This window comes from Takifugu rubripes, chromosome 3 (genome assembly GCF_901000725.2).
Source record: "Takifugu rubripes chromosome 3, fTakRub1.2, whole genome shotgun sequence".
Taxonomy (NCBI): domain Eukaryota; kingdom Metazoa; phylum Chordata; class Actinopteri; order Tetraodontiformes; family Tetraodontidae; genus Takifugu; species Takifugu rubripes.
In genome coordinates this window covers 10050820-10072938 of record NC_042287.1, presented here as the reverse complement: position 1 = coordinate 10072938, position 22119 = coordinate 10050820, and the positions used below count along the sequence as shown (strand labels likewise).

At 43.9% G+C, this 22119-nt stretch overlaps 3 protein-coding genes and 1 long non-coding RNA gene across 8 annotated transcripts; all 4 read right to left on the bottom strand.

The window, feature by feature from the left end:
* Positions 1-595: 595 nt before the first annotated feature.
* LOC101061329 (uncharacterized) lies at positions 596-1821 on the bottom strand. Of its 3 annotated transcripts, none has more exons than XR_003887856.1 (4): positions 1718-1821; positions 1204-1229; positions 975-997; positions 596-896 (listed from the first exon to the last, which is right to left on the bottom strand). It is a non-coding gene; the product is annotated as an uncharacterized lncRNA (long non-coding RNA). The 3 variants fall into 3 exon arrangements; XR_003887855.1 differs by lacking the exon at positions 1718-1821 and adding an exon at positions 1327-1436; XR_966395.2 differs by lacking the exon at positions 1718-1821 and adding an exon at positions 1305-1412.
* Positions 1822-2412: 591 nt separating this feature from the next.
* Positions 2413-6567, bottom strand: pa2g4b (proliferation-associated 2G4, b). The gene is made up of 13 exons (XM_003963072.3): positions 6347-6567; positions 5485-5613; positions 5298-5403; positions 5132-5201; positions 4923-5015; positions 4727-4790; positions 4556-4634; positions 4398-4476; positions 4168-4301; positions 3742-3836; positions 3150-3277; positions 2940-2993; positions 2413-2858 (listed from the first exon to the last, which is right to left on the bottom strand). Exons 1-13 carry the CDS (start codon positions 6432-6434, stop codon positions 2799-2801), a joined length of 1179 nt encoding a protein of 392 aa, XP_003963121.1. The 5' UTR covers positions 6435-6567; the 3' UTR covers positions 2413-2798.
* Positions 6568-6981: 414 nt separating this feature from the next.
* Positions 6982-15149, bottom strand: erbb3b (erb-b2 receptor tyrosine kinase 3b). 2 transcript variants are annotated; one of them, XM_029833735.1, is made up of 28 exons: positions 14962-15149; positions 14036-14190; positions 13776-13962; positions 13535-13660; positions 13396-13458; positions 13156-13274; positions 12917-13058; positions 12715-12828; positions 12519-12636; positions 12367-12440; positions 12179-12269; positions 11901-12103; positions 11683-11815; positions 11519-11612; positions 11243-11400; positions 11090-11146; positions 10636-10777; positions 10441-10563; positions 10263-10361; positions 9985-10170; positions 9760-9915; positions 9591-9666; positions 9332-9478; positions 9162-9259; positions 8909-9085; positions 8754-8825; positions 8376-8661; positions 6982-8288 (listed from the first exon to the last, which is right to left on the bottom strand). In XM_029833735.1, exons 1-28 carry the CDS (start codon positions 15032-15034, stop codon positions 7456-7458), a joined length of 4302 nt encoding a protein of 1433 aa, XP_029689595.1. In that variant the 5' UTR covers positions 15035-15149; the 3' UTR covers positions 6982-7455. The 2 variants fall into 2 exon arrangements, with proteins under 2 accessions (XP_029689595.1, XP_011620183.1); XM_011621881.2 differs by having other exon boundaries at positions 10441-10560.
* A 2513-nt stretch (positions 15150-17662) lies between these two features.
* arf3a (ADP-ribosylation factor 3a) lies at positions 17663-20980 on the bottom strand. Of its 2 annotated transcripts, none has more exons than XM_029833758.1 (5): positions 20884-20980; positions 19701-19883; positions 19411-19521; positions 18989-19113; positions 17663-18908 (listed from the first exon to the last, which is right to left on the bottom strand). In XM_029833758.1, the coding sequence occupies exons 2-5, from the start codon at positions 19846-19848 to the stop codon at positions 18747-18749; spliced, it is 546 nt and encodes a 181-aa protein (XP_029689618.1). In that variant the 5' UTR covers positions 19849-19883; positions 20884-20980; the 3' UTR covers positions 17663-18746. The 2 variants fall into 2 exon arrangements, with proteins under 2 accessions (XP_029689618.1, XP_003963122.1); XM_003963073.3 differs by having other exon boundaries at positions 19701-19872; positions 20884-20959.
* Between the last annotated feature and the right edge of the window lie 1139 nt (positions 20981-22119).

The window sequence follows — 22119 nt, the reverse complement described above, 5'->3', positions numbered from 1 at the left end:
TAAATGATATTTTATCCAGAATTCCTTTTGTGAGAAACTCAGTTCTAGGTCAATAATATTGATTACTTCATGCATTAGTTTATTTTCTTAAGATCAAGAACGCTTTTTCTTGAATCAAAATTGTTACTGATTAACTAAAAAGTGTTCTAGTAAGAGCATTTTGAACGGCAAGTTTCTGATATTGTTCACACTAGCAGCTAAGCTTAGCTAAGCTAAGCTAAGGGACAACACGCTACTGTACACAAGCACCTTCAAATGATTGCGTTAATGAGCTGATGTTGAGCTCTTGAAGAGATTGAGTACAATAATCAAGTCTAAATTTAAATTTCCCCTGACTGGGTATCAGGATGAGGACACTGGGTAAATTGTCAGATCACATGCAGGTGCCAGCAGGTTCTGGACTAAGATGACTTTGACTGGCGCATTTATAAATCCAACGCAGGGACATTTATTGTATTTCTAGAACACTAGTTCAGGTGTATGGCTTTATAAATTCTAAATTAGGAAGGTCCTGCTTCAAGGAAATGAAACAAGGCGACACAAGAGACGTGGTTGGTTCCCTGATTCTGCAATGAAAACGACTTCATGAAAACGTGATTTTAAACCAAAACCTTTAATCACAGTATAAACACCAACAAATGACAAAAGTTAAGGGAATTGAAACAAAGATTCAACAAAATCCCTTGGGAAAAGCCTGTCTTCCAGCAGGGCTTGAACCAGCTGTCCAACAGCCAGCTGCTGCAGAGACGCTGTCTCAGGTCCATGTGGACACCACCGACATCAGACTTTGACACGGGGAAGTCCTGGGCCTCCAACAGAATGTGTTCGGCACAGCCATGGCGGAGGGAGCAGTTTACTTGGACCTCTGCCTCATCTTTCTCCTTTTTCGCTTCAGCCTATCGAAAGGAAGGGTTTTAACTGAAGTAATCGCCAAAATTGACTTGACTTTACGCTGCAGCATGTGAAGCTCTTACCTGCGCATGCGCTTCTTTCGCCACTGCAAAACAAGTTCGTTAATCGAGATTACAATGTATTCATTTCTCAGGAAATCTTAGGCATTATCTGATAACTAGAGAAAATACCTAAATATATAAATTAGCATAAACGTAAAACTGACTTGACCTGGTCAAACTTGTAGCTAGCATGTTTTGGCATCAACAGAAAACACGATTATTTGCTGGCTATACACATTAATAAACAAACCTTGGCTCTCATGTTGAAAGGGGGGGCTGTAAAGAGAAGGAGACAATGAACATTTTAATTCGATGGTGTAAAAAGAACAAGATTAACTTGGATTTTCATACCAGCAAACAAGGCTTCACGTACCGACAGCTAAGGAACCGACGCTACAAAGAACGTCAGATTATTGCGACGATAAGTGACGTTGTGTGTTTACGTCACTTTTAGTGGACCACGACTTTAATGTGTTTTTAAATCATAAATTAAAGCTGTTTACAACAACGTAAAACGGCCGGGGTCTTGTGTTATGCTTTAACTGCTATTGTTTTGTGCATTTTGTTTTTAAAAGTATTTAGAAATGCACCTTTTTTAGGTATGTGGGCTTTTAATATGGAGCAATAAGCGGTGACCGTTAACACGTCGATTTATATCATTAATTTACGGTTACTTAAAACCATGTTGAGATTTGTGCCAAAAGTGCTCGTTTCAGATATAGATGAAGTAAAATGAAAAAGTTCCGATAGGTACGACATCTTACCTTCCAGACAAGTTATATGACAGCTGGCGTTGATTTGCGAATAAATACTGTAACCCGAAAAACGTATGAGCGGATTTTAACTAATTTTTCAGGAAATTATAATGGCCTTTTAGCTTTAAAGATCAAAGATAGGGACTGATCATAAAGAAACCTACAGGATGTAAGAAAATAATTGTTTTTTTTAAACAAAAACTGTCATATCTTTATAGATTAACCCATATCTTTTTGAGAGTAAATCAAGCTTCTCAACTTGTTGATGCTGAATAAAATAGTCTCTAAAACACAACTCCATGAATGATGTCAGGTGGCTTTTTAATGTTTCCAAAAATAGTCTCTGAAACCGGGATTTGTTTTACAAAAGCATCCATGTTTAACAGGTATGGACTTCTCATGTAAACACAGACCATCAGACCCAGCAGTGGCGCTGTAAAAACTGAACGCTGAAGCCTTGGCAGGTTAGACTATCACAATCTGAGAAAAAGAAAAACCAAGCAGGCCTCAAAATGTCAGGTTTAGAAAAGATTAGCAGAGTAACCTGCAGTAGGTGGACCAAAGCAGTAGTAGTTACACTGATTAATGTCATGCTTCTGTGAATGGTGACATCTTGTTGCACATTTCTGCTCGGGTGTTTAGTTAAAAACATTTCAAAAAGGCTGTATGCTTATGACCTCAAAGAAACATAATGCCACACAATATTGTACATCCAAAATCCTTGGCTGCTCTGGGAAATTTATTTTATTTTCCTTTCTGTTTTAACTACAGTTACCATGGAGAAAAGTGAAGACTCAGAGTAAGTTAATTGGTAAAACGTGCCAGTCATTGTTGGCACCAAATATCCTGTTCATTTACAGAATTTGGTCCACTCCAAGTGTATTTCATGGCCAGTGAGAAATATTTGTGGTATGCGTGTTACTGTCAAGGTGGAAGGACAATTTTGGAGCAGCATCATCATCCCAGACTGACATCTATAAAGAATCGGAGGTATTCACAGCAGCGATGGCTGCAGGTGCCTTAGATAGCTGGGAGAGTAGGACTGGTGACGTCTGTTGTTTGAGTCATCGTATAACTTGTAGAAGGAAATCTATTCGGCAGCTTCAGTCTCCATTGCCTGTCCTGTGGCACTCTCAGCATTTTTTGAGGCCTAAAAAAAATTAAAAACCGATGAGTGGAATAAGTTCCGAGCAGCATTCATTCCCGTTAATCCCACAGCCCAATGACTCACCTTCTTTTTCTTCTTCTTCTGAGTCTTACGACTGGCTGAGCTTTGAAGCAAGTTCTTCAAAAGGGGGATAAAGACTTATTAACATCAGAGCAAGACATAATGGCTCTAGAAAAGCAAAGTCAGCAAAGCGCCCGCTACATTGGTCCCATTACACTAGTACTTTATTTTCAGGAAGTGGATGAAATATTTCATTAATCAGAGATATTTCACCTTCAGCTCTGGGTCCTCCACTTTGTATTCGGACTTGTACAAGTCTGGATCAAAGAGGCTGTTTGTGATTCGCAGAGGTCCATTAGCCATCAGGAGCACAGTGAACTTAAACTGGGCGACAAATTCTCCTGGAGAGACAACAGAAGATATTATTTCTGCAAGGTTTTCACATTTCAGTGAATAAAGACAGGTTTGATGACTTGTTCGCAAGGTGTTTCAGTGCCTGTCGATAAAACTTAGTGGATACTAATGGCAGATGTTAATTGGCTCACATCATCTTCAACTTAGAGTTGCAGCCAATTGTACAGACAGCTGATCACAGTGATTGGTCTAGACTGCAGAAAGTCAATGTTCAAAGATCAGTAAGACCTGTAAGAATAAAGGATTTGCACCAACTGTTCTTGTGCATACTATATTGAGGACTAAATGATTTCAAAGGAAGGTTTTAAAGTTAAGTGTAGAATTGGTTCAGGTTAGGGGAACAGTTCGGGTGTGATGTTAGGAGCTCGGGAATTTATTGCTTCTATCACAGGAGACAGTAGAAGTGCAAGGGTGTGTGTGTGTGTGTGTGTGTGACAGAGAGGTTGGTCACCTTCTTTCTCATACAGCACTGTGAACGGCTGCAGAAGCTCATGTTTGGCACACTCCACCAACCCCAACCTGGCTTTGCTCTCTTCCTCAAATGCTCTGAGCAAACAAAAAAGTTAGAGCTATAACCATGTGGTTGTTAGTCACATGCATACACGTCTATTCACACTTGACTGTGCAGATGTCGTCACATTATGGTCTAACAACAAAAACTATTTCTTCTGTGGAACAATGGCAAAAGGAAACACTGGTACTAGCACAGATCTCACATGTTCAAGCCAACAACAGGTTTATAAGGTTCAGCGCATCTGTTCAAATGGTCATATGATCATTTTTCTGCTGTGATCATTGTCCTCATAAAATATATACAGGAGCATTGAAATTGTCTCACGTAACATTAAAAATACTGGGGGAGGGGGAAAAAAGTAACCTCAGAGTGAAAGGCATCGTATCGAAGCGCCTCTCGATGTCGCTGAACAACATGCGGGATGACTTCATCTTTAAGCCGTACACCTTGTTGGGGTCTCTTTTGTAAACAGTGGTCCTCTGACCCCCGTCCTTCGCCTGAATTTAAAAAAATAATAAACATGTGTCAAGAAACACCACACCCTAGTGCTAGAGTTTCAATACAAGCATACATAGGTCAATGCTCCCTCTCACCTTCCCTTCTCCAGTACTGATCAGCACATCCACCGCATAAACCTCATGCACCTCAAACTCAGCCTTCTCATGGTCCTTTCTGCAAAACCGGGAAGACAGAAATGATGCACTGATCAAGTCTGATCAGACTTAAAGAAAATGCAGAAAGGCGAACCTACTTCTGCTGGTCTGTTGGATTCTGGATGATGGTTTTCTCTCCATCGATGACATGTTGCTTGAGCTGATGGGACAGCATGCCTGCAACCATGGCAACAGTCCCACATTTATTCCCCATTGTTTAAATATAAACTACTGGCATGCAGAAGCGCAAACTGTTCAGATGTCCTCACCCTCAATAGGGGCACATTTGAAAGACTTTGCAATCTTGTTCCAGGCTTCTGTCACCTGTGTGTTCTAATAAGGACAGCAGGGTTATCGGATGAGTTGTGCACAGTGGTACTGACAGTCAAACATATGGTGTCTTTATCAGGCAGTTTGAGCACTAGTGAACTCTTCTGTGCTCCATTACAACCATGTACTAGTCACCTGGTTCCCTGGTTTCACAAGGCGAAGAGCAGCTTCAGCACAGAGGTGAGCTGCCATCATCAGGTCAGCCTTCCTGCCAGTCTGAGGGTTGTCCTAAATTCAATCATTTGTAAATAGTTAATGATTCCATAAACTGCATTGAAATGATGAAACTCCTGAATAAATGAATGAAACAGTGTAGGTTGATGCACATATGATTTAGGACTAACCTTGGTCACTCCAACAATTAAACTGTGAGCCACATTTGAGATGAAACCATCAACATGAACGCCCAGATCACTGTTGGGGGGTGAAACAAAACAGAAACAAGTGTCATGCAGGAACATCTGCGTGAAAATAAAAGAATAGAATATAGATACCAATTTTGCAACTTACATTTTGACAAGATCCCCATCTTTCAGAATGACATTGGGGTCACTCTTCACAGGGGAAAAATGGCACACGCAGTTGTTCACAGACACACAAGTTGGAAAAGCAATTCCTGCAAAAGATAGACAGTGAATGAGGAGGGTGAAGAAGCAGGAATAACGACGTGCCGCAGGAAATGCAGACAGTTACCAACCTTTCTTCATTTCTTTTTCCTTCTTGAAGATTTTCCCAATTTCTTCCATGATGTAAGTATCTCCCTTCTCACACAGGCTGAGCACGGAGGTCCCTGCCACAGCTGCCTCCACTACCATCTTCAGGGCACCTGCGGGAGAGGAAATTGAAATAGTTCCAAGGGTCTATGAAGGTTGTTGGTTTTCCTTGTCACTCTATTCTCATGTATTGGAACCACGCACATAAATGAGTAATATTGTGAGAGTAAGGCCTTCTACATGTGAGACTTGTGTAAACTTAATTTATAACTTGCATTGAGTTGGGAAAAATCATTTTTAAACCGTATGCTACTTTTCCTCTTTTTCAGATCATTCACTACTATTGCAATGATCACCGTATGTTTGACCTAACGGAGTTGAGTAGTCGGTCTTTCCAAGAAATGACACGACTCAAAAGTAGTCTTCGGCGCAGATAAGAAATTTATTTCTATATTTACCAACTGCGACTTTTAATGTTACAAGGTATGGAACTCACTAATGTATTCACTTTTGCATTGTCATCTCTTATGGGTTGAGGCTAGCTTGCTAGCAAGAAACTGCTACCAGCTCAGACAGTTAGCTCCCCAGCCCTTCAAGAAGATAAAAAAGAAATATGATATTTATTCTTTGTTTGCCATTATAAAGTCCTGTTGAACAGACGAGTTTGTTAGGGATTTATTATATCCAAGATCTGCCTTTTTATTTGATCCGTCACCAGTACCATTGTGGCACATGGCACGGTCACTGCTTGAGTATGACGAATGCTAAATGACAGGGCTAGCTAACAGACGAACCGTGACTCTTTTAGACAGAGCGCTGAAAGCGCCGCGCCGACTTTTAACTTACGGTTGGCAATATCGGCCCCCATCTTAAATTTGGTGACCACCAGGTCATCGGCGATGGTCTGCTCCTGCGTCTCGTCATCTCCAGACATTTTGGCAGTGAATCCGCAAACTCAAAGTAGCTTTTTTTTGCCCGGCGCTACACAGGATCGACCACGCTGTTCTCTGCACCGGCGCGCTAGCTTCGTCACTCTGGAGTCAAGATAGCAATCGGCCTCGCCCTGTTTCACTCGGGGTTTGTTTGGTTATATTTTCAAAAATGCTGGTCAAATTAGATTGTGAGATTGAAATCCTAACCATCAGCAAAACGGACATTTACACTTAAATTCGAAACAAATAGTTATCACGTATTTAAAGTTTTCCCTTTTCGAGGTTTATTGATGCCACTGTTAAACTAAAACGGAAGTATTGATGGATTCCTCTCGAGTCTGTGATATCTCTGTCCACCTTGGACTAAACCGCGCGCTCTGCCTCGCGCTACGATAAAAGATTATGTACAAGTTACATTTTTTTAACGAAAGAAAAAAAAATGTAACTTTAATTGTATGTGCTAACCAGGTTGAGGGCGTAGTGTGTTGCATTTTTAGGATTATTTTCTACATTTTGACAAAAAATAAAATTAAATGACCATATTTCCATTTTTAATTTTTGTTTAATTTCTATCATGACAGAGTAATAACAATGACACTTCACATAGCATACATTCACAAACTATACCTGCATATATTCTAAAAGAAATGTAAAAAATGGTTTGCATAACCACTAGTTGTTTATTTAAGTTGTTATAACTGTTTAAAATATTCTGAATTAATGAGATATGCTCATCGAATCAGTGAATGGTTACAACAATAAAACGTATTGACTTAATTTCTGATGTTACTCACCTTATTCTTAATAAAACATCAAATAATGTTTAGGTTTACCCTTTCTTTGAGGTTTTATACCTTGTTTTTTCTTTATATAAACAATTACAGTTATATGACGATAACATGAGATCCAGAGTCGCAATTTTTTTTTTATTAGAAATTAAGGGATACAGCAGAAAATTGTTGGAAAAAATTTAGAAATGTACTAAGTGCCACTGGGGCCATGGTTCTGCCCCAGTCTCTGGTGTTAGGTGCGTACAGCATCTGGCTGGAGGAACAGTCTACTGTGCCAGTAGTCTGGGTTGTCAAATGACGTGTTACCTCCAGGTTCTCCCATGCCAGCGCAGACCTTAATGTATTCCCCGATGCCTCCACACCTGCCGCTGCCTGCATCTTCGGGACAGGTCCTTCCTTTCACCGGGAGGTTCTGATAATCCGCCTGCTCCCATTGGATGGGAACCACACGCTGTATAGTCATTTCCTCGTACTCATCTCCGTTTTCATCGTTTTCATCTCCAACTTGGGGCACATCTGGCTCATCTACTGACACACTACTTACGTTCACCTGAAGTGAATGTTCTTTATCTGTGCATTTGTCTTCTTCATCTACCTCCTTGTGCTCTTCTGTCAACACAGCCATTGTATGATCGATGTCCATAGTCCCTCCTGCACACGCTGCATCAGACTTCTTTGCTGGATTGTCTTCTTCTGTAGAGTAGGAGCGACTGATGTCCATGTATTCATACCTGCATTTCACTTGTGCCTCCTCTCCTTGCTCATCAACAGCCTTTGTTTCATTCCCAGATGGGCTGGTCAGCTGATGTGTGGAATCTTTTTGCCCATCTTTGTCTTCTGTATTTGTAACATCTGACCCCACAATTCCTGTGCTGTATGCAGGTAATGGTGCCAAGATGCTTGGACTGGGTAAAGGTGATGTATTGTGAGAAATTATGGAGGCATCGTCAATGTCTGAACAAGCACCAGACTCTTGTCTCATGATTTCATACTCCTGTGAGTCTTTCAACGCCATTGGAGACAAATTGTTCTTGAGTCTTGAGCTTCTTTGTAAGCCTCTACAGACTGAATAGAAGATCAGATACATTAACAGTGAATAATTCATAGTCAATACGATTAAACACTCATTTTCATGAATCTTTGAGCTGATACCTCTCTCTGGAGTGATGGGTGACCCAGCCAGAACATAACCGAACGGATCCACTTCATCCTCCTCATCTGCTGCCCACGTCTTAAACGATGAAGGACTTGATGCTGTGGAGAGTTTCCTCTGCTGGCCACCTTGAGGATTCCCCCTTTCTGAGCCAAACCTGACCCTGAAAATGCCAGCGCACTGTGCTCCATCTTCACACAGCTCCGCCTCTCTGCTGCTCCTCCTGAACGCTGACCTGTCCGGGAGCGTCCTCACTGAGCTCAGACGAGACCTCTGATACCACAGCTGAAAGAGCGAAAAAGAACAATATTGATAAAGCTAGTCGCTATATGTGGATGAATGTGCCAATTGGATTTCTTGAGATGAATGAGTCACACCTGGCGTATAGTGTCCACTGGACTAGGGGACATCGGCAGGTATCCAATATGTCCGCCCTGAGAGACAGCACTCTGAAAAGCAGGGAAGAAATACTGCCCCCTTGTCTCTGATTGTGTGTAGATGACTACAAATCGTAGCGGAGCTGAGTCATTACCATGTAGGAATTAATTTGAGATGGAGACGTGCTCCAGGATGGAGAGGGTTGGAGGGAAGGAGTAGCAAATCGGTCCCCCAGTCCCTCCTCTTCATCCTCCTCCAAGTCTGCCTCCAGAAGACCTCGCTCTGATCCCCTTCGGAGGAACTCTCCCATCCCCGAGTCCTCTCCTTCCATCTGCAGAACACCAGGAGGAGAGTGAAGGTCTCGCTCTGCAGATATACGGTGGAATAAGTGATGTCACTAGTCTCACCCTGATCACCAGATATCTCGGCGGGTCTCTTGCCATACGAGTAAAGTCACTGGCTAGCTCTTTAAAAGTTGGCCTGATGTTTTCATCGATCATCCAGCCTAAAACAGACGATAAATTCTTCATTTATTCTATTTATGTATGGTTGGTTTCGCAGGTGCAGCTCCACTCACATTTAACCATAACCATGTATACATCTATGGTACAGATGGCAGGTTGTGAGAGTCTCTCGCCCTTCTCCAGCACACTCGGTACCTCTTGAGGCTGCACGGATGCATATGGCTCTGCCCCAAATGACATCATCTCCCACACCGTCACTCCTGTCCAGAAGAAATTTACAACAGCTTTAAAGCAGGCACTTGTGGCTACACACACAGGCACACACACACACACACACACACACACACACACACACACACACACACCCCTCACCATAACTCCAAACATCACTTTGATGAGTGTATCTTCGAAATAAAATGCTTTCAAGCGCCATCCATTTTATGGGTGTCTAGGAGAAGAGGTAAGGGATAGATAAATCATGTAAATGTGTTCCATGTACTCCAAAAGAGTCTGCACCTCACGGTGAATACGCAATCGCGACCTTCGTTTCACTGTAGACGTATTTCTTGTCATCTGGATAAAGGAGGTCCGCCACGCCGTAGTCGGAGATCTGGACCTGGTAGTCATTCTTCAGCAGGATGTTGCGAGCAGCCAGGTTCTTGTGGACCACGCGGTGCTCCTCCAGGTAGTACATGCCCTTTAACACAAACGTACCCTCATGCGTTTGTCCAGAGGCTCTCTAAGTGTAATTTCTAGCTGTACTCACTTTGGCGATCTGGACGCACCAGTTGAGCAGACGCTGGGGGTCCAGGCTGGTCTTGTGCTGTCTGATGTGTTCCAATAAGGAACCATGTGAACTGAGCTGCGTCACCAGTTGCAGACAGGTACCTGGACATATCCCCAGCAGTCTAACAATGTATGGGTGGTCCAGACTGCCCATGGACAGCAAATGCTATGCGGAGAAATATTAAACGCCTCATTTTATATCTGCAAACAGACATTTTCATTTGCTGTTTTCAAGATGTTCCAAGTTCTGATTCCTACATCAGTGATCTCAGTGAAGGTCTGTCGACCTGAGCTGTCCTGGATAGTCTTAATGGCCACAGGGATCTTCACGGTTTCTCCCTCTGGTATCCAAAACCCCTTAAATAGACAAAATTGTAACCATACAAACTATTTACATCAGATGACAGGGATCTGTAAAAGAACATTTAATAAATACCTTGCTGACTGTACCAAAAACTCCTGAGCCCAGGGGTTTGATTTTCCTCAAGTCTGAGGGCTTCAATATGCGGGCGTGAACTTTGGTTCCTTTCTCTCCAGGCCCCAGTGGCTCAAAGCTCTGCTAATTATACATTTCCCAGATGAAAAGCAAAGCAGGAGTAACTCTTGAGGCAGGTTTTGTCCAAGGCCTCACCTCTCCACTCTCCAGATACCTCCTCATGGCTCTCTTGCGGCGAATGGCTAGACCACGATGGTACAGCATGCCCAGAAAAAATAACACCAAGCAGAAAATCAAGCCAGCGGGGACCCCTAAAGCTATACCTGTAATCTGACCACTGCAGAGACAGATATTAGCATCACATTTAGGAAAACATACAGAAATCTGACAATCAAAACAGTTTTAAGATGTGCTGATATGTGTTAGTATTTGTAGCACTCAGATATTAACTGTTATTTCTGGAAATCACATTTTTTCTCTATGGTTTTTTTATATTACAGTGCTAAAACGATAGATACACGTTTAGCTGCAGTGATAGCCATTAACAGAAAGGTTTTAGGTGCACAGCTGTGACTTTATCGAGTTACAGTATGTGCTGAGATCAAATCAAGTAGTGTAATGTGTAATATTCGCCAGCAGGGGGACTTACCTACTAATGGTCAACCTCGCTGCCTCCAAACAGTCATTTAACCCAGGGCCTGAACATCTGTGACACAGAAATGCAGAAATGTAATCGTCAACTACACGATTAATAAACGTTTGTTTCATATGATTCACACTCAGAGTTCACACCCAGTCTCACCCCTGCGTGCAGTTTTGGTGGCATGGCTCACAGTGACCCTCCCTGTTGGGGAATTTAAAGATCAGCCCCTTCTCGCCATCATTGACACCAGCCGGACAAGACGACATGCAGTAGGGGCCATCTCGAAACTTGGTGCATGCCATACACTCATCTGCACCCTATGATGGAGAGAAACGCAATGAAATGGAGGATGAAATGGGAACATGATATCCAACATTTGTGCTGCTTTTAATCTAATTTTCAAATAATTGTTGAATTGAGTACGATGACAATTACCGGTCCAGTACAGCTGGCTTTCCCAGTCTGAGGCTTACATTCTGGATGGCAGGCGACACATACGCCATTAAGTCCTGCAAATTCCCTTGGAATTCTGGGAACAAAAATATGCTTATTTATCCAAAACAAATACAACACTTACTGACTTACTCAGACTTACTGACCCAGAGTTAAAATGACAACCGGCAACACACGTGCCATGGCGACTGTAGTTCCTACAGGAGAGACACTGATCAGGCCCAGGGCCCCAACAGCCAGAGTCCGAACACAGCGGGTCACACACGCGGCCGTCTGCAACTGGACACCCAACAATGCGATGAAGAATCACAGCAACACCCAAATCGGCTGGAGTTTTTGTCAGTCTCTTATTTATTACGCGCACCACATTCTGCCATTGGCCTGTTGCTGTTGAGGCTGTTGGCCCGGACTCTGCTGCCCCTGAACAGCTGTGTCCAGTTCACCGTGTGGTGGTAGCACAGGTGGGCGTTCTGACTGATGTACACGCTGCCATCGCTGATCTCCCGCAGGGATCGCAGACCCAGTGAGGTCAGAGTGGGGATGCGCATCACCATGAGGGAAAATCGCCTTTAAAGGGCACAGAAAGATGTGTTAGCTTCTCTCAGCATGCACATTGAGGCCGATCCGACACGGCAAACTTACTTGAACAGAGACCTTCCTTGAATGGTGGTGAGACTTGAAAAAACAGACAGATCATTCAGCTCTTTGGGCCACGACTGGATGTTTAATATATCTGACAATAAAACAAAGGAAAGCAGATGATTGGGATTTATATTCAAACCAAAAATGTATTTAATGCATAATAGAATGCTTGAATGATGTGTAAAAACCTGTTATCTCCCTGACTGTGCGGAATACCTCTAGCTTTTTGGCATCCAGAGGTGGAACGTTTTTAAAATCATCTCTGTGGGGAATAAAAATGCACGGCGTGAGACACACTGCGGCGTTCTCTGAGATTCACCAGGCAGCGGCAGGCGGTTACCCCAGAATCCCCGTGACCAGGAAGTGGAGGCTGCCCTGGATCTTGGTGCAGTTGATGAAACTGTCAATGTTGCTGGAGTCCACGGTCTGTCTTTGCTCTGCACCAGTGCCTTCACACACTGCAGGGATGGACACGCACCAGCATTAGCCGTAACGACTCAAAGAAAAAAAAAATCACCTTTTTTGTATTACTCAACCTTTTGGGCAGAGTCCACTGCAAAGTTCACACTGCCTCTGGCTTCCTCGCTCCACCTCCATCTTGTCCGGAGGACAAACACTCACACAGGAACTTCCATCCACCACAAAATGAGCTGCAAGGAAGAAAAGAAAGAAAAACATACTGTCCCAAAGCGGTGGCTGGAATTACTGTATCAGAGAGGTTATTTAGAGGTCACTCACTGGGGCACTGGGAAACACAAATGGATCCGTACTGGTATTTAGCATTTGGGTTAGTTTCCATTTGAAACGTCTGCTTGTTATAGATCAGAGTCTGAGGACACTGAGGAACGCAGGCGCCAGAGTCATTGAAAAGTCGACACGCCTGTAGAGAGGAACACACGCATTATTACTTTCAGCAGGTGTTTAGTCATACAGCAAATCTCCTTAAAAAAGGGATTATTTAATGAGAGAACACCCACAAAACAGTCAGTATCCAGAGGGCCTTTACATCCTGCCGCACATTCTATGTGACAGCAGTCCCTCGGGCTCGTCCCGAAACAGCGGTCGTTGCACTGCGGAGCGCACACCGTCTTTGTCACTGTGACAGACAAGCAAAAGGAGAAGAGTAGAGGCGCTGTTAGCGTTAGCTCTCTACTGTCAGATAATGGAATTATTCTGGGAAGAAGAGGGAAGCAGGAAAGGTAAAACCGGGCACTCACAGATCTGACACTGGTCCTTGCCCGGGCCCCAGCAGTAGTTTCCACAGGACTTGTGACACACGCCTGAGAGGGAGCGAGTAAAAAAGATGGGAGCACACAGACTTTGATATGCAGCAAACTTAGATCTTCATACACACACCCCTCTCTCCATTAAACTGGATTTCAATGGGAGCATCGTTGTTCCTGATGATATCCCGCCAGTAGACCCAGGGGCCGTATCTCAGGTACTTGTTGTTGATTATTTGCACTCCTCCATCGAGAATTTCTGTAAAGTGATTTGTGTTGAGATAAAAATAAACTTTTCTTATTAAGCATTTCATAATTAGCAGGCGCAAAAGGGACCAGGTGATGGACCAAACACACCCCTCCACCCTCTATACCCGTTAGATTCATGAGACCGAGCTGGTTCAGGCCACTGGGGCCGTCCTTGGGGTAGTTCAAGAAGACAGAGAGGGCAAATCGCCTCTCGTAAAGGCTGTTTCCTCTGATGACTCGCAATTGTCCCAGAGGAATCTCCTGAAAGTGATTCATTGCGATGAGGACATATCCGGTCACCTCACGAATGGTCTGCAGGGGGAATAAAACCAGTTAAAAGGGACAGGTCCACTTAACAACCGATGAAAGGTGGCAGCATTTTTACCTTGAGGAAGGAGAAGTCCCAGTTGCTCTCAATCTGAGTGATCTCCAGGTTGCCCATGATGATCTCGCAGCCTTTGTAACGGTCTTTATTCAGATTGTACTGATTCTCCTGGGAGCCTGTGGAGCTCAGTCCGTTCTGCGTCCCGGGACACACCGCTGACACACACGGAGCAATTAGGTCCATAGATTAGGTTTGACAAAGAGAAATGAGACGCATGCCGATGATACAGATCGGGCTTAAACGCTCCAGATCCTCTGTGCTGCTGAATACTTTGATGTAAAACAGGTCAAAACGTTGAGGCTGTAACCCCTCAAACACAGAGCAGTCCAGGCCAGACAAGATTGGAGGTTGTGGGGGGCTACAAGTGAACTTTAGACAAAGTGGCTTATTGTGATGAAGCTATAAATGTGGACAGTGTGTCTGAAGAGTGATGCAGTGACAGACAGTGGTGCTGTGTGTGTGTGTGTGTGTGTGTGTGTGTGTGTGTGTGTGTGTGCTACATGTTGCTGAGATCATACAAACAGACAATGGCCCATGTGTGAAAGGATCCATCCTGGAAATGGAAGAGGGCATAAACACATCTCCCAAAGATTAACCAAATCTGCCGAGGGTTTAGATGCTAAACCTTCAGATTACGCACATATAACAATGATGGATTTTCAATTTAGCTGGGAAATATGCAGAGGTGAATACTAATAGAGGAATGAAACCTTTATAAGCCTTTTCTCATTTAGCTCACTATTTTGGACCCTTTAATGACACAAAAGATTTTTCTAAAAATAATATTTAAAAAAACCCTACAGACAATGAAGAAAGCTGCTCTTTCTTAAAGATAGAATTTCTATGTAAGACTCAGAGGCAAGGTGGTATTTAAAACCACTTTCTAAGTCAGTGTTTGTTGATTTGATGAAGTGAGATTGTCCTACCTTCTTGAGTTTGGGACGATGCTGCTCGCAGCCTCGAAGCCACGCACATTAATATGAGCCGCCACGCAAACATAGTGAGTTTCTTTAGTCGATTATTTTCATCTCTAAAGACTTTAAATTGCCCTCTTTGCGAAAAGAGAGAAAGCGTAATAAAGGACCCCGAAAATGGCAGTAGAGGAGAGTGGCGAACAAGTGGCAGTTTATTTTGATGTGATGGGTTTTCCCTCCGGAAGAGAGAGAGACGTGATTGGTCAGCAGCTCGACGTCTTGACCAATCACAGGCTGGTCCGTGCACCTTCCAGCATGCTGTGCGGCTGTGTGGAGAACATCTGCACACGTTCTGTAATCAAAATCACAACAACACACCTAAACAAGACACCATCATATTGATTTAAGTGAGACATTCATGATTATGTTCTCACAATATCTAATGCGCATGCCCAGACTGAACACGGACCCTATACGTTCCTGTACGTGCAGATATTTTCGGTTTTATGTTGTCAGCTCCTGTTGTAGTCTCCCAGTTGGCTGTGAGTGGCCGCACTGTTCCCCCAAGTAAAGGACATGATTGTCCCAGTGGCCCTGTCAACTGGTTAATCACTTCTTTGATGCATATGGAGCAGCGCGCTACAATGGCCGCATTGTCAGACGGTCGAGTGACTTCTGAACCCAAAACAAGAACACGCTTAATTTGGAGAAATGTCCTCGGAGCAGACCAGATTCCCCCCAAAATGTAGAGACCGGTCTAATGGATGATATTAGCCAGTGCTGCTGACAGATCTAATCTTAATCCGAGTTTGGGATGAGATAATGATGGTTATTAGGAGTAGTATAATTATGTTAAAATTCACTACTCATGAAATGCGGAAATGTAAAATTAATCGAAAACTGAAGTCAGAGAACACACATTGAATCTTAGAAAGCCTTTTGACTTGTTTTAGTCGTTACACATTAATAGTTAGCGCTGTGAAGGTGACGTTGACCGGAATATCCAGCAGGGGGAAACAGAGTCCCAATATTCCTCCGAGGTCAACTCGGACACTTTGGAAGCGACATTAACGTTTCAGCAACATTTCGACCCACGCACTTTCTAATCAAGCAGATTGATGTGAGACGTGTTCACATGCTGAGGCTGTGGATTTATTGAAAGTGTTGTCATAGCTGGGACACATAAACAGCAGATTTTGCCCGTTTTTATGACACTTGAAAAAAAGTCTCTTTTTAAAAATGTATTTTCACATTTCATGGAGGGGTAGGTGGTGGCGGTAGTGGGGGATTTCCCTTTTGTCAGGTCGGGAAAAGTGGTTTTAATAAAGGTCTGATGCCTCTATGGTTTCCGCAGAGTCTGGCGCTTTCATAGTGTCACAGTGGTGTCAGTCTCGGTGTCAGCCCTGGTGGCCCTGTCCCTTCCAAAAAGCGAGCTCTCAGGAGGGCCTGCTGTGGCCTTTTGGAGATGCCACTCCCTCCCGGAGATTGATGAATTGATTGTCGGGCTGCTGCCAGTGTGTCTGTGCCCTGGGCGAAGGTGTCCCGGTTACGGGTGGGAATCCCAGCTATGGCATCCTCCCTGGGGCTACTATTGTAGCCGTCCTGCAGGGGGCCTGGGGGGCTGTTGGCCCCCGAAGCAGCCCTGACCCACATACTGCTGTCACACCCCTGGAGACACAGTAGCGCGCGCTCCTACGTGGGGCTCCGATTGGCTCAGACAGAATGACTCTGCTTCGGAGAGCAGCAATTCCACAGGGAAACTACCTGATTGTGCCAAACCTCTCTTGATGGCAGCAGTTAGGAGGACCAAAAGGGAACGCTGACATAGATCCACGTCCTTCCCTCCTGTCTGATCTTCTCTTTCCATGCCCGTCGCCACCAGCGCACGTCCGGTAGTCCAGCTTGGAAAGGGGACTGTTTAAGTCTTGTTTGGCAAAACTTACATGATGTTTTCAATTAAATAGCGAAGAGAAAAAGCTTTGAAATCCTTTTCCATGTAACTGGAAACTGTCAAAAAACCTAAACTGTATATTTTAACATGAAAACTTGTTATTATTACTTAGTATTAAGGCCCCTTTGAGGTCAAGAAAGCACATTCTTATTGGAAGCAAAGCGTGTGTGCTGACAAGATGAAAAAGAAGGCAAAGCAAATTTGTTTTGCTCTGTTTTTATTGATTCCTTCTTCACGGATGTAGTGCCAGTAATCAATAACCATTCAATTCAATTCTTTTGCAGCAGTTTGTGTGTTCCCAAAGGAATTCGCTCGCAGTTTGTGTCGTGGAATAAACACTCAACTGGAAAGCTTTGCTTGTTTTTCAATATTTATCAGGGCGGACGCGAAAACAGCCGAGGCCACCGACGGTGGTGCCGGAGCCTCACGTTCCGACGGAGACCTCCTGTCAAAGACAATTCCACCACTGGCAATATGTAAGGCCACAAACCACATCAAACATAACAGGGCACGTCACACACGTGAACACAAGCTGCTTTTGTTATCCGCTAAAACACCGACCCCAAAACTTGCATGAACACTAACTAAAGCCATGGCAACCACCGTGTGTTCCCATATACACGTTTATGCCAACATTTTTTTTTTTAAAAAAGGATTGTTTTGCATATTAGAAGGTAGTTCAGTAAAATTTACGGTAAACACGTATCAGTTTCAGTCAGCAGAAGAACAGTATTCTCACAAATGTAGACTGAGGAAACAGGCTATTATAATCCACTTTTATTACAGTTCTTGTACAGTATTAACATGCCTCGTGATGCAGTGTAACTATCATCCTCTTGCCCATTTTTTTAAAATACATGATTTGTGTCAACACCCAGAAAGACGACTGTCTGATCTAGTTAGGTAAATAAGAGGGAGGAAAAAAAGAAAATCCAACACTAAAATCAACACTTGCAGTTCAAAATAAATAAATACTCCATTCAAAATACGATAGGAAACAGACGTTACAGTTCTTTACGATAATAATGCATCTTGGGATACAGTCAACGCAGGAAACAGTGTCACGCCAATGAAGGGATGGAGGAAACCAGGAGAAGAGAAGTTCCTTCAACAGAGATGCTGCAGCTGCTCATGTGAACTAGTTCAGAAGAACTGAAAATCAGGGAAGTTCTCTGATATTGGTGCCGAACCTCCACACGGCAGCCTGGTTTTGCACCAGAGTTCACCGGCTCAGGTCCAAGCAGACACTGACTGTTATTTACAGCAGCAGCCTGAGGAAGATTTTGGGACGCCTCCATGCAAATCAGCAATATACAGATACCGGTGATTTATTTGTTCATTTCTTTATTTCTTTATTTATTCTGTCACCAGCTGCCGTGGCAGGTGGCACTGAAGGCAAATGAATCTGAGATAAAACGTCAACAACAATGGAATAAACAGAAAATAATTTCCATTTGTTGGTATGCAAATGAAGTCATTCCAATTATGTATTTAACATAAAATAGAACGGGAATGAAATAAAATACAAAATGATGGACGGCATGTGGACTGCAAAACAGTGTGGGCATATGTGCGTCTTTCATTAACGTCTTATTATTTGTTCCCAATATTTATCGACTCACTTTACATGAATGTAACTAATTTGGGTCACTTTCAAAAAGCACTGGTTTGGAATTAACCATTTAAAAAATGCTCACCGCAGATCCAAAAACATTAAATTAAGAAATTAAAATATATTCAGGGGGGGCCTTCATTGTTTTTAGAACAGCCTTTCCATGTTCAAGCAATGGATCCATTATAACCACTACCTGGAGCTGGCACCCAGGCTCCTCCCCGCTGTCGTCCTTCACTTCTTGTTCTTCAGCTGATTGGCCAGCCAGTCCAAGCCCTCGTAGAGGCCGTCTCCGCTGGTGGCGCAGGTGGCCTGGATGTACCAGTTGCGGTGACGTAGGGAATGTAGGCCCAGCTTGTCCGTGATCTCAGCGGCGTTCATGGCGTTGGGCAGGTCCTGAGAAAACGGTGACGGTCAGAGAGGTCTCGGTGCGCTTGGAAGAAGGTGCGGGAAGCGGTGACGGGACGAGGAAGTACCTGTTTATTGGCAAAGACCAGGAGGACAGCGTCCCGTAGCTCGTCCTCAGCCAGCATCCTCATGAGCTCCTCGCGTGCTTCATTCACTCGCTCCCGGTCGTTGCTGTCCACCACAAAGATCAAACCTGCGCAGAGAGGTACGAGCTTTAACAAACAAAACCAACAGATTGACACCATAATGACGCAAAAAGTAATTAACATCATTTTCTTTTCACTGTTGAGGCTGTAAGGATGAGCCGCGGAGACACTGATCATTTGGGAGGCTGTATTTGGAGATGACCTCATCTGCAGCATTAGTCAGATATGGCGCCCTGCGCTGGAGGCGAGCCTGTGTTGCAGGAGCTGCAACATCGCTGAGCGACCCCGTTAATGCGACGCAGACTACCAGTGGATCATCGAAGAAGCTGCAAGCCTCGGCTCACCCTGGGTGTTCTGGAAGTAGTGCCTCCACAGGGGTCGGATCTTGTCCTGGCCACCCACGTCCCACACGGTAAAGCTGATGTTCTTGTACTCCACAGTTTCTACATTGAATCCTAAACCACAAACAGATCAAGAAGATGGAATCACTGTTGCGCCCCCCTCTAGTGGTAGGCTGTAGCAAAGAACAGGCCGCTCCAGCCACACTTTCCCCAAAAACAGTTTAATCAAATGGAATTCTTGTAAATCACATGTTTTCCTTCTAACACCAGTTCTGAATGTTTTTTACACACACCAATTGTGGGGATGGTCGTCACTATCTCCCCCAGCTTCAGCTTGTAGAGGATGGTGGTTTTCCCAGCAGCATCCAGCCCCACCATCAGAATCCGCATCTCCTTTTTGCCTATCAGGCTCTTTAACAGGTTGCCAAAGATGTTTCCCATGTTGACCGGTGGCTCTTGTCTCAACTACAACAGAACTATTAGATGCAAGATCATGGCACAGAGAGACCCTGAAGCACAACTGTAAAGTCAAAACACACACAGGAGGTCCTTAAAAATAATCGCTTTGGTGTTACCACCATGTTAACCTTGAAGCCACTTCAAAAAAGCAGGCAGTAAACGTATACTTCACACCTCAGCAGGCCGGTGACCTGACTACAGTTTGACAGCTCTCAGGGAAACGTCCACAGTGCTGAACTTCTTTTGTGTACTGTATCAGCTTTCAGGTGGTGCAGGGTAAAGCATGAATAAATGAATAAAAGCCTTTGCTGCAATTCATTTATGACTTTATATGACACATAACCCGTGGCTATGAGAAATGCGCACCACATGCACATCCGTGAATGCCTTCTAATTTTACATTCCTGGGTTGATTCTTGGTTACTCCACCACACACACACACACACACACAAACACACACGCACACACACACTGCTGGTGTTAACTTGAGCTAACCTATGGCGCTCGGGGGGATTTTAAGGAGGATATTTCATAATTTACATGAACAGAAAACAAGTCATGTTAGTGAGACCAGTTAAAAGACCTTTAGGTTTGAGTTCCGGCACATTTTCATTCATTTATTATAGCTAGCTGTGCCAAATGCAGAGGCTGTAGCTGCTAGCATCCTCCGTGTCACAGCTGCAGTGGCCGCACATCCGTGGAGATCTGTCAGAGGATGTAGCAGGCCGAAGGAGAATCGTTTGAAAGGGGTCAATTATATATTTATCACCAGTTATGATCGTTCTGTAAAATAACTTCGGTATTGTAAGGGGGAAAGGAATCACCCGGTCAATATGATGCTGTAAATCTCGTAGTCACGACAAGCACCCCAGCCGGCCTACTGTCACCGCATCACAACGATATTTATCGCTGAAGGATAACGTAGGTGGAAAAGGGGATAAATACGCCGAGGTTGCATACATCATTCACACTGAAGCGTCTTGGCGAATTTTCATTATTTGCATCTCAATTACTCACCCGTCAGCGGCAGGCGGACTACCAGCTGGAGTCAGGCAGACTGGATGATAGTCTCGCGATATTAGCTGTTGCTCGGGCGGCTGTTCTCGCGATATTTGGACTGTGAAGAGCACCTCTCGGCACTTGTCATCGGCTATTAGACGGCAGGGTAATGCTTAAGTGTAGTGAATTAAATAGCTTTTTCTGAAATGTGTATTGGATTTTTTTTTGTTGTGGAGGAAAAATACTTGCCTACTCAACATCATTTTGTGAGCTTAAAGATCTAAACCGTAACAATATGTGGAATGATCTGCAGGCAAACATGCTTAAATAATTAAAACAGGAATCATCTTAATGAATAAGTAAATGGCTGTCTGTAATAGGATGCCAAGTGATTCTTCCAGGCAATAGCGCTGTGTGTAGGCTAATGAGGTGACAGGAGGCACAAATGAACAATTATTAAAGCAGGTGAAAAAAGTGAGGTATTGATTTAAAGTATAATCATTTTAAAAGTGATACCATACATGTATGTGGTTTTACAGAGTGACAGTACACAAGATTTAGGAAGCCACCTCCTGGTGTGGGTTTACCCCTTTAACCATGAATTAAAACAACCTCCAGTGTGGTTACATGACATTCCCCAAACCAGGCTGGGAGCCACAGGTGAAATCCACCATTGGCTTCCCTCTTTCTCTCAGTTGTGTGTCAGTCAGTAGTCCAGTGACAGATGTGTTTATCAATCTGGTGGTGAAAGCAGAGGAATAAAGTGGGGAGCAGATGCCTGCAGCTGCATACCAGATTACGGGGTGGAGTGGATGGTGGGGGAGCCCGCTGAGTTTGTACGTTCTGGGAGTTTTCCGGGAGGGTTACGCCGAGGTTACAGCAGGCTCGGGTAGCGGCGGCAGAGGTAGGGTGGAGAGTTATGACTTAAAGGAGCCTTTCCTCTGAAGTGTCTGCCAGCGTGCACCCCAGCAAACACAATCACAAGTCTGGTTGGTTCTTCTAGCTGAACTAATGAGGGCCTGTGCGCTGAGGGCAGGGGCTTTGATGTTCTGGGTAGCTGGCTCCTTGTGTTTCCTCTCCTGCTCTCCTTCTCTGCCTGTCCCACATCAAAAATGAAAGGCAAGTTGAGAAGCAGATGTTTTGAGGCATGTATTTATATACATTATTCACCCCCTTCTCTATACCTTATTTGTCCATAGCTTCTGCATCTCTGCTGTACAGCAAGGTTCTATCTCACCATCTTTATATCCAACT

Coding starts and splice junctions, on each gene's coding strand:
- pa2g4b (XM_003963072.3), bottom strand. CDS start 6,434: ATGTCTGGAGATGACGAGACGCAGGAGCAGACCATCGCCGATGACCTG. Junction 5,614..6,346: donor GGGGGCCGATATTGCCAACC/GTAAGTTAAAAG, acceptor CCTCTCCCGCAG/GTGCCCTGAAGATGGTAGTG. Junction 4,477..4,555: donor AATCCAACAGACCAGCAGAA/GTAGGTTCGCCT, acceptor CCGGTTTTGCAG/AAAGGACCATGAGAAGGCTG.
- erbb3b (XM_029833735.1), bottom strand. CDS start 15,034: ATGTTTGCGTGGCGGCTCATATTAATGTGCGTGGCTTCGAGGCTGCGA. Junction 12,829..12,916: donor TTGTGTTTCCCAGTGCCCCA/GTGAGTGACCTC, acceptor TCTTCCTTGCAG/CTCATTTTGTGGTGGATGGA. Junction 9,667..9,759: donor ACGTCTACAGTGAAACGAAG/GTCGCGATTGCG, acceptor CTCTTCTCCTAG/ACACCCATAAAATGGATGGC.
- arf3a (XM_029833758.1), bottom strand. CDS start 19,848: ATGGGAAACATCTTTGGCAACCTGTTAAAGAGCCTGATAGGCAAAAAG. Junction 19,522..19,700: donor GACGACCATCCCCACAATTG/GTGTGTGTAAAA, acceptor TTTGTGGTTTAG/GATTCAATGTAGAAACTGTG. Junction 19,114..19,410: donor CTACTTCCAGAACACCCAGG/GTGAGCCGAGGC, acceptor CTCTCTGCGCAG/GTTTGATCTTTGTGGTGGAC.